At 55.9% G+C, this 10,639-nt stretch overlaps 1 protein-coding gene across 4 annotated transcripts in view; it reads left to right on the top strand.

The window, feature by feature from the left end:
- HDLBP (high density lipoprotein binding protein) overlaps positions 1 to 10,519 on the top strand; it is a 91,489-nt gene extending 80,970 nt beyond the window's left edge. For all 4 annotated transcript variants that reach the window (XM_023195104.2, XM_023195106.1, XM_023195107.1 and 1 more), the window contains exons 21-28: positions 1,025 to 1,179; positions 2,112 to 2,216; positions 2,448 to 2,582; positions 3,704 to 3,847; positions 6,869 to 7,054; positions 7,525 to 7,641; positions 7,837 to 7,965; positions 8,111 to 10,519. In XM_023195104.2, coding sequence (XP_023050872.1) covers positions 1,025 to 1,179; positions 2,112 to 2,216; positions 2,448 to 2,582; positions 3,704 to 3,847; positions 6,869 to 7,054; positions 7,525 to 7,641; positions 7,837 to 7,965; positions 8,111 to 8,197 — 1,058 coding nt within the window. In that variant the 3' untranslated portion in view covers positions 8,198 to 10,519. The remainder of the gene's footprint in view (positions 1 to 1,024; positions 1,180 to 2,111; positions 2,217 to 2,447; positions 2,583 to 3,703; positions 3,848 to 6,868; positions 7,055 to 7,524; positions 7,642 to 7,836; positions 7,966 to 8,110) is intronic.
- The last annotated feature ends 120 nt before the right edge of the window (positions 10,520 to 10,639 follow it).

Genomic DNA, 10,639 nt, shown 5'->3' with positions numbered 1-10,639 from the left:
AGACACGTCCTGATCGTTTCACAGAACAGCGTAGACACGTCCTGATCAAGTTTCACAGAATAGTGTAGACACCTCCTGTGGCACCAGTTTCTTTTCTCAACTTCTCCCCTTTTACACACGTTTTTTTTTTTTCTGAATGTAATTTTTAGACATGTCCCTTTATTCATGGTGGGTATTTTCATAGAACAAGGACATTCTCTTGCATGGTTCTAGCAGATTTATTGGAATCAGATCTAACATTATATAACAGTAGTATCTAACATGTTATCAGTATTCAAATTTGCCAGTTTTTCTCCTTCAGAAATGCCTACTTCCCCCCGCCCCGGGATCACCCTTTATTTTAGGCGGGCGTCTGTCTGGCCTCCTGCTCGTTTATTTACATCACACACCTCCTGGGTTCTGTCTTAGTGATAATTATTGTTGTGGTGTCTATTTTGGTACACATGTGGTGTCCCAGCGTCGTCTGTGGGAGCCCCTCCAGCTGCTTTCTGTGTCCTGTTCACACACCCCTTCACTCCTGGGGCTCTCGCTTTCTGGCATAAGGAGCTGGCACAGGTTTACTTTGGCCTTGTCCTTTCTGTCTCCCCTAGACCTCTCACCCGCTTCCCACTGCCTCTCTGCATGCTAGCCACCTCCCTGATGCGCCCTGCCTCACAGTCAAGCCCCACATGTGCAGTGGGCCTGCCCTGTGTTCCTCCCATGAATTAACTCATCTGATCTCACTGAAGCCTCTGCTGTAGTTGCTGTTAGCTTCATTTTCAAGGTGAATAAGGGAGACACAGAGCTCACGGCCCCCCTGCAGAGCCTTCAGTGTCCCCGCAGGTCTGGGAGCCCCCTTCGAGGCTGCTGTGGGGACGACCTATCTGCTCTCCCTGCCCAGACCAAGACCTCTTGAAGGACAGGAGTGGTCTCCCCTCCCTTTTACCACCCAGCACCCAGCAGTGCCGCAGACGTGTGCATTCTGAATAAGGCATGGGGTCTCTTCCAGCAGCTGTGAGCTGTCCCGTTTCCCCTTTCTCTCTAGTTCACAGTGTAGAGCCAGTTGTCCAGGAGAATGGGGACGAAGCTGGGGAGGGGAGAGAGGCCAAAGATTCTGACCCTGGCTCTCCAAGGAGGTGTGACATCATCATCATCTCCGGCCGGAAAGAAAAGTGTGAGGCTGCCAAGGAAGCTCTGGAGGTATGTGTCTGTGTGCCCTCCTGCACCCCCGCCAAGGCCCAGTCAGCAGGCACCTGGGGAGAGGCATGGCCTGGATGGGATGGGCGGTTGCCCAGTGGCAGTGGCGCTACCCATCTTGCTCCTGCCATGTGCGCACGGGCTGTCTGGCTGTGCTCCTCGGCTGGACACAGAGTTTGGGGAGGCCACTTCCCTTCACCAAGCCTCCGGGTTCTACAGCCCCTTTCTGGGACAGCTGGGGATCCGGCCTCTCAGGCCCATGGTGGGTGTGGGGGCTGTGGAAGGGTCTCAGTTGCAGGGGGTTGAATGTGACCTCCAGTTACAGTGTCTCCCCCCACGTGAGTGGGGATCATCAGGCCTAGCTCACCTTGTGTGCAGTCAGTGTTGAGAACCACCTGCACATTGGATGCTGCTCTCAGTGCTGCGGTGCCACAGCACAAAAATAGTTCTCACGTTGCAGTGGAGAGACAAGCAGTCAACACAGATATATCCTGTGGCAAGTGATGGTAAATGCTGTGGCAAGAAAGAGCAGGTTCCGGAGGCGAAGGGCGGTAGGGGAGACGGGGAAGGGAAGGTGAGCAGTGTTCCGAGGGTCCCTTGTGACACCTCTTGGGTGTCGGTCAAAGTCGTCCTGACCCCAGGAATGTGCCAGCAGTCAGGGCCTCTCTTCCTACGTGGGCCTGAAGGGGCTGCTGTAATTCAGGAGGGTAGGCTTCGGGGAAGGGTCTGGAAGTTTTGTCTGTCAGCGTTATCCTAATGCAAATCTTTTCCCATTCTTTTCTATTGAGTTAAAGGCCCTGGAGGCATGTCAGGTGGGGTACATTGCTGTTGTCAGAGGGCTGTTTGCTTTGTGTTTCATGGAGCCCCATTGCTGAGCTTCCAAGGTCACTCATCTCCCAGCTCCCGTGGCCTAACCATGACCATCCTCCATGCAGGCATTGGTTCCCGTCACCATCGAAGTAGAGGTGCCCTTTGACCTTCACCGTTATGTTATTGGGCAGAAAGGAAGTGGGATCCGCAAGATGATGGACGAGTTTGAGGTAGACCCCTTTCCCGGGAGGCCGTGTCACAGCCGTGGCCTGTCGCATCCTCTCCTGAGTGCCAGTGTCCTTTCTCAGCCTCTTGTTGACTCTGCCTCCTCCTGCTCGGATTAAGCACTGGCTTCCTTCATGGCGGGTGGGCTTCCCTCTTACTCCTTCTGGGTCCCAGGGCCAAGGGACTCTTCCTGTTCTCCGGCGTCCCAAACATCAAGTCAGCCCCTCTTCACGTAGGTGAACATACATGTCCCAGCACCTGAGCTGCAGTCTGACATCATCGCCATCACGGGCCTTGCTGCAAATCTGGACCGGGCCAAGGCTGGACTGCTGGAGCGTGTGAAGGAGCTACAGGCTGAGCAGGAGGACCGGGTGAGCAGGAGATGGCCAGGGCGCTGCCTGGAGCCATGGTGCTCAGCTCTGGGCACATGTCAGAATCTAGGGGAGTTCTTTGAGATCCCAGAATCCCAGTTACATCTGGGTGTCTGGAGGTGAGACGCAGGCAGTGCCAGGATGCAGTCAGCATCCAGAGGTTTTGCTGTGGAACTAGCTAAGAGCATGGCACCTTTCTCTTTTTCATGTAAAAGTGACAAAGTTGGACTTCTGTGTAAATTTGCAGTTCCTCTTACAACCAAATCAGAAGGTACCTCAGACCTACAGGAAAGGTCCGGGTTGCGAGAGACCCCCAGGCATGTGCCATGTAGTGAGGACGAGCGTCAGGGGACCCCCACTGACCTCTAGCACAGGGTGGTCAAAGGGCGAGTGACTTCCTGGTAAGCACGGATGAAACCCCCCAGCCTCTGGCAGGGCTGATATTTGGAGGATTGTGTGAGTGGAGCAGCGCTGCAGATGGGAGCGGGGGTTCTGGAAACTTGGAGCCAGCTGTGCCAGGTGGGCGGTGGATTGCTGAGGGGTTGGCTTTCCACTCCTGCCATCAGCACGAGTCTGGTGAATGGGGTGGAGCTCGTGAACCTCACACGGTCTCAAGTGTACCCCTGCGTGGACTCCGGGTTCTGTCCTGCAGCCCAATCATACCTGTAGCCTTTGGCCGTGGGTGTTCAGGGGCTGTGGCTGCCCCCTCTTCTTGGTCTGCCTCTGCCCCAGCCCTAAAAAGATCCAGAGCATTTCTATGCATATCCATCAGACCCCTGTTTGACAAATGAGGAGGGTAGGGCCCCAAGCTCATCACACTGCCCGCTCTGTCAGTTCCCGAGTACGATCCTCACAAGTGGCCGCAAGCCCTCTTTTGAAGGATTTATAGACCTCCTTGTGGAGCAGCCAAGTTCCCTGGTTCTCGCCATTAGCAGACAGTGGAAGGTGGCAGGGGTCGGACCCGAGAAACGGCAGACCATTCCGGACCATGGGTCACAGAACACTGCAGCATCTCTGCTGTCCTGTGACCAGGGTAGAAGGGGGCATGGGGTCACGGTGGGTCAGCTTAAGACCAAAAAGCTCTGTGTTCTTTGCCTCATTCTTGCTCCTTTCATTTGTAGGCTTTAAGGAGTTTTAAGCTGAGTGTCACTGTAGACCCCAAATACCATCCCAAGATTATTGGGAGAAAAGGGGCAGTGATTACCCAAATCCGGCTGGAGCATGACGTGAACATCCAGTTTCCTGATAAGGACGATGGGAGCCAGGTGAGAGCCTCGGCGGGAGCGCGTCTGGGGCAGAGGCGCTTGCTGACCTTTGCCGTGACTTGGGAGCAGTGACCAGATGTGCCTAGGTGGGGGTTCGAGGGCCAAATTGAGAGTGACGAGTCTCTGAGGACCTGATTCTGGCTTGAGGTTTGGGCTGTGTCTCAGCACTTGCTGGATAGGTGAGGTCTCTGGCACCATGTATCATCTGGGGCCTGGGGCGTTTTCTCCTGTGTCCCTTTCTGGAAAATGAGCAGGAGCTCCAGCTGGGTCCTTGATCAGTGGTGCCTCCAGGTGTAGCTCTGGGCCTCTCTGAGGCTCCCAAGGGCTCGAGGGGTCAGGTGGACGTTTCTCTGCAGCCCCATCTGTGAACACCGCTGTGCTTGCCGGATGGTCCTTAGTCAACTCTTCTTGCTACTTCCTGCAAATTACAGTTCCACCCCCTGCCACTGGCTCTCATGGCCTCCTGCTTCGCTCAGAACAAAATGAAAGGCAGCCTCATCCCCTCTGGGCCCTGCCACCTGGCATGCAGGGCAGCTCCGCCCAGCACCCCCATGTCTATCTGGCTCCGTCTTGCACACACATGGCCTTCCCAGGCTTGGTCTTTCCTGGCTCTGGCATCCTGCTGGGGTGTCTGCTTCCTAGACGAGTCCAGCACAGCCTTGCCCACGGGGGGAGACGAGCAAGCCTTGGTGACCACGGTTGTGCTGGCAACCAGAAACAGTCAGTAGACCCTCTGGCAGCAAGGCCCCTCCACGCCTGCTCCCACCGTGGGCATACTGCCCAGGGTTTTCCGTGGCTTCACCTTCCCCTTCTTTCTCCCCAGCTTCTTGTTTCCTTTTGGATCTTTGAGTCACACACACACCAGCCAGGCCAGGAGGGCCCACCTGCACCCTGCCGCCTCCAGCTCCCACATCCTCTTCTCTCTCCAAGTACATTTTTAAATTTCTAATCTTGATCTTGAGAGTTTAGCTCTTTTTTTTCTTTTTTTTTTTTTGAGTGAAAGAGTCTTGTTCCGTCGCCCCGGCTGGAGTGTAGTGGCACAATCTCGGCCCACTGTAACCTCCACCTGCCAGGTTGAAGTGATTCTCGTGCTGCAACCTCCCAAGTAGCTGGAATACAGCTGTGAGCCACCACTCCCAGCCCAGGAGTTCAGCTCTTTTAAATCTCTCACCTTTATTGTCCTTTATTTCCCTCTGCTATTCTATATAATTACCAATTTTAAGTCATTATAGGTGAGGTGCAGTGGCTCACACCAGTAATCCCAGCACTCTTGGAGGCTGAGGCGGGTGGATCACCTGAGGTCAGGAGTTCAAGGCCAACCTGACCAACATGGCGAAAGCCCGTCTCTACTAAAAATACAAAAATTAGCCAGGGGTGGTGGCGTGCGCCTGTAATCCCAGCTACTTGGGAGGCTGAGACATAAGAATATCTTGAACCCAGGAGGTGGAGGTTGCAGTAAGCCGAGATCACGCCATTGTGCTCCAGCCTGGGCGACAGTGAGACTCCGTCTTTTAAAACAAAAGTCGTTATTTAGCAGTTAGACAATTCCATCTAATACACCATGAGCCAAGTGGGGTGGAGCAGTCATTTCTTCAGGGCAGCTTTTTCCTGTGAGCTGTGCTTCTGTTCGTCAGGTTCTGTGCCTGGCAGCACGCGGGTGGTGCCTGAGGCTCCCAACTCTGCTGGGTCACATGTGGGTGGGGCTGCTGCCTCCCACTCTGGCATTTTGCTTCAATCTGGACAGAAGCTTCTTGGGCTGCTGCTCTGTTGTCTCTAGGTTGGGCCTTTTTGAGACGGAGTCTCGCTCTGTCGCCCAGGCTGGAGTGCAGTGGTGCGATCTCGGCTCACTGCAACCTCCGCCTCCCGGGTTCACGCCATTCTCCTGCCTCAGCCTCCCGCGTAGCTGGGACCACAGGTGCCCACCACCATGCCCGGCTAGTTTTTTGTATTTTTAGTAGAGACGTGGTTTCACCGTGTTAGCCAGGATGGTCTCGATCTCCTGACCTCGTGATCGGCCCGTCTCGGCCTCCCAAAGTGCTGGGATGACAGGTGTGAGCCACCGCGCCCAGCCTAGTTTGGGTCTTTCTGCTCGTTTCCTTTCCAGGCATTTGTCCCTGTCTTCCAGTCCTGTTGTGTGGTGGTGCTTCCGTGTTGTAGACGTGTTGTTTTCACCGATTGTGGGTTACAGGTGTTTTGTTACCACATTTCCTCCTCTATGCCCTGAACTGTCTGCTTGGTCTGCTCGTCTGCCATCCCAAGTCTGGTGGTGTCTCCTGTCCATTCGTATGGCCCAAGGAAGGCCTGAGCGGGTAGCAGCTCGGAGGGAGGGAGGGGCTCGCTGTGGAATGCCAGCCAGCCAGCCTTTAGCACAAGATGCCTCCAGACTGTGGCCCACACGGGCAAAGCAGGAAGCTGAGAGGCTAGGGCTTTGTCCTTTTCTTTTTTTGAGATGGAGTCTCGCTCTGTCACCCAGGCTGGAGTGCAGTGGTGCGATCTCGGCTCACTGCAACCTCCGCCTCCCGGGTTCACGCCATTCTCCTGCCTCAGCCTCCCAAGTAGCTGGGACTACAGGTGCCCGCCACCTCACCCGGCTAATTTTTTGTATTTTTAATGGAGATAGGGTTTCACCCTGTTCACCAGGATGGTCTCAATCTCCTGACCTCATGATCCGCCCGCCTTGGCCTCCCAAAGTGCTGGGATTACAGGCGTGAGCCACCGCGCCTGGCCGGGGCTTTGTCTTTGCCTCGCTGTCCTTGAGTCCAGAGTTCTTGCCTGTCAGTGTCTCTCCTTTGTCTTTGAGGACAAATGTCCTTTTTCGTCCTGTAATTCACTGTCTTTCGGGTAGAGTTTGGGAAGAATTGGGAGCTCAGTGGACATTGTTAATCTGTTTTAAATCAGCCGTTATGTTGCTTCCGCCTTCTCTCTCCTGAGCTGTTTTCTGTAGCGGTGGGGGCTGGCTCTTGCCCCTGCCAGGAATCCCAGTAAGGCATCCCCTTTTCTGACTGCTTTCTCCTTTTTTAGCCCCAGGACCAAATTACCATCACAGGGTACGAAAAGAACACAGAAGCCGCCAGGGACGCTATATTGAGAATTGTGGGTGAACTTGAGCAGATGGTTTCTGAGGATGTCCCGCTGGACCACCGTGTTCACGCCCGCATCATCGGTGCCCGCGGCAAAGCCATTCGCAAAATCATGGATGAATTCAAGGTGAGCCGGCTGGAAGCACAGTGGGTGAGAACCCCTCTCACCAGGGGCCTGGCTGGCCAGAAGAAAGGGGAGGGCATGGCCTTCCCCTCAAGATGAGGCCACAGCCCCAGGGCTGGCAGTGGAGCTGTCCTCATGGACACCACAGGTCAGTGCAGGCGACGGCCTGTGTGAGGCGGCGCCACCACGGCGGCCCATTAGGGCATCCCCGTGACAGGTGCCTGGTGAGCTCCCCTGTGGGTGGGAATTCCATGCAAGAGCGCACAGTGCGTGCCGCGGCCCTGTCTGCTGTGAACAGGGTGCTCCCAAGACGCACCTAACTTGGTGTGGTGATGAGACTGACTTCAGAACAACTCTGAAACCAGATTTTAAAATGTTTGCTACCTCAGAAAATGCTTCACTAGAAACAAACACATAATTTTAACCCTTTTCCTCGCTCACAGCCCCTCATCTGCCGTTGTACCTTCTTCCAGGTGGACATTCGCTTCCCACAGAGCGGAGCCCCAGACCCCAACTGTGTCACTGTGACGGGGCTCCCAGAGAACGTGGAGGAGGCCATCGACCACATCCTCAACCTGGAGGAGGAATACGTGAGTCTGGGTGGGCCTTGGAGCCTGGAGGCTCCCTGGCACGTCCACAGGCCTGAGGCCCAGCCAGGAGCTTCAGGGGACAAGATTTCTGGCACTTGTGTTTCCAGAGATGAGCGAGGTGCAGGGGTGAGCAGGCGGGCGGGATGCTGGGGGTGCTGGGCAGACTGACCCTGTCTTCCTGTCCTCTGCCTGCAGCTGGCCGACGTGGTGGACAGCGAGGTGCTGCAGGTGTACATGAAACCCCCGGCACACGAGGAGGCCAAGGCACCTTCTAGAGGCTTTGTGGTACGGGACGCACCCTGGACCGCCAGCAGCAGTGAGAAGGTCAGACGTGGGCTTCTGCCCTCCTGGGTCCCAGGGAGGGTGGGCGGGCAGGCGGGCTTGGTATCCCGAGGGTGGCAACTGCGTCGGACGCTGCTTGCGAGTTGGGGAGCCTCCCCTCCTGAAGCTGTGTCCTCTCTCTGCACAGGCTCCCGACATGAGCAGCTCTGAGGAATTTCCCAGCTTTGGGGCTCAGGTGGCTCCCAAGACCCTCCCTTGGGGCCCCAAACGATAATGATCAAAAAGCAGAAAGCTCTCCAGCCTGCTGACCCGAACCCAACCACACAATGGTTTGTCTCAATCTGACCCAGCGGCTGGACCCTTCGTAAATTGTTGACGCTCTCCCCCCTTCCCGAGGTCTCACAGGGAGCCCAGTGCCTGGCTCTGCGTGCGGCCGCTCCTCCAGGCCTGGCTGTGCGCTGCCCGTTCAGGATCTGCTCCACTGTTTAACACTAAACCAAGGTCATGAGCATTCGTGCTAAGATAACAGACTCCAGCTCCTGGTCCACCCGGCATGTCAGCCAGCACTCTGACCTTCATCACCAGAGCTCCGCGGCTGTGGCTAGGATTCGACTTCCTGTGTCATGACCTCAGGAAATAAACGTCCTTGACTTTATAAAAGCCAAACGTTTGCCCTCTTCCTTTCCCACCTCCCTCCTGCCCATTTCCCATGGTCCAGACCATCCTGTTGGTGGAGTGCAGTCAGCCTCCTCCAGCTGCCAAAGCGCCTCAGCCCAGGTGTCCGCAAGGCAGACCTGGCTCTGGACAGCAGGAGGGCGGGTTCCTGGAGCTGGGGGGTGACCTGAGAGGCAGAGGGTGACTTGGGTTCTCAGGCAGTCCCGATTTTTACCTGCCATGGGGTCTGAAAGCACCAAGGGTCCCTGCCCCTACCTCCACTGCCAGACCCTTGGCCTGAGTCTGGTGAGTGGAGCCTGGAGGCAAGGCAGTAGGCACCATCTGGGTTCCCTGTGGCCGTCAGCGTCTGCTGTGATTGAGACGTGCACAGGATGGGGGAGGTAGGGCCACATGCTTATCCTCAGTGGGGGCAGTTTGCCTTAGATGACAGCTAGGCTTTTCTTCACGCCACCTGCAGCCCCTGCCCGCCCCTGCCCGAGATGCCGTGTGTTCAGTTGCCTTCTTTCTACCTCAGCCGGCGTGGCGTGGTCTCTCTGCAGTTAGTGCCACCCCACACACTCATCTCTTGATTGAGACATTTCTGGTGATTGTGGGTTTCCCGTGGAGCTGGGGGTGGGCGCCATGTACCAAAGCTGGAGGCTGGCGCGCTCCCTCAGCACAGGTGGGTCAGCGGCCAGCAGGCCCATCCAGAGTGGGAGTGGGCACTCCCACCCCAGCCACAGGCCATCCAGATGTGCACGCCAGCCCCTAGGAGCAGGTCCTGGGTGACTGGCAGTTTTCACGGTCCAGGGCCAAGAGACGATGGCATGGGGCCTGGAGCATGAGGTAGAGCAGAATGCAGACCACACCACTGGATGCCAAGAGCCCCTGCTCTCCGAAGGAGGCATCTGTGTCTTGCTGTGAGGGCCAAGGACGGGGCCCCAGTCTCTGGTTTTCTGGTCTTCCCATCCTTGTCTCTGTCCCCCCCCAGAGGTGACAGAGCTGCTGGCGAGTTGTCCTGGGTATTTGAGTTACGGAAAAGCTGGCTGGCGCCCATCCATCTCCCAGCCCTTCCCTGGGGACAGTCGCTTCTGCCTTGACACCTCACCCCCAGTGTTTCTATCAGTTGAATAACTCAAGCTTGGTCATCTTCAGACTCCGCAATTCCTGAGTAGACCCAGAATGGCTTGGCCCAAGTCTAGCTGCAGCTGCCTCGGCAAGTCCCCATTTGCTCAGGCAGCCCTAAACGGGCCTGTTCACAGGAATGGTAAATCGGATCGGAAGGAACATATCCTCCAGCTTCACCGGTTAGGGTGACCATGGCTTAGGAAACGGAAGGAAAGCAAGGCACTTCTCCGCCTTTCCCGGGATCTGTCCCCTCCCCCTCCACGGGGGAGGCCAGTGGGGGAGGGACTGCCCTCTTCCCCATCTGCGTGAGTTCTGGAACTCTGTCCTGTTGGCTGCTTGCTTCCAGCTCCCTCCAATCTCCATCCCAGCAGGTTCCTCCTCTCTCTCTCTTTTCTACAATGTCCTCAAACATCCAGCCCCTACCCTCCCAAAAGTAAATTTTAATTCTCACCAAATTTTGCACATCTCTGTATATCACTCGATGTCTCAGATGCGAGCCCTTTCCTCAACTGTTCTGGCTCTCCCTCTTTTCCTTTGGGTGGCGGTTGTACGGGTGATGAAATGACTGTCCCCAGGCCTGCCTCCCTGAAGCCTCCGTGCTGTCAGGAGAGCCCTGGGCAGGGATGAGGCCGGGGTGAGGCATGTGTGTGCTTTTCCTCGTCGGATGTCTTCCATATGATCTGTTTCCATAGCTACAATCCATCCCTTGGCCTTAACTTTGGAATTTGGAGATTATATGCAAACATGTGTAAAGGCTCATGAATATGGATGACACTGGAATTTTATAAATTCTAAAATAAAACCCGAAACCAGATGTAGTGTGCTGGGACTCATTTTGTCACGCTGCCGCCTATGTGTTCCCTTTCTCGTCACCCTGGAGTGGTGACTGGCATCCGTGGGTAGTTTGTCTTCGGTGTGATTTTCTCAGCAGTTC

This window comes from Piliocolobus tephrosceles, chromosome 11 (genome assembly GCF_002776525.5).
Source record: "Piliocolobus tephrosceles isolate RC106 chromosome 11, ASM277652v3, whole genome shotgun sequence".
Lineage (NCBI taxonomy): Eukaryota > Metazoa > Chordata > Mammalia > Primates > Cercopithecidae > Piliocolobus > Piliocolobus tephrosceles.
Note: the sequence above shows the minus strand (reverse complement) of the source record. Positions and strands in the feature narration are given on the sequence as shown.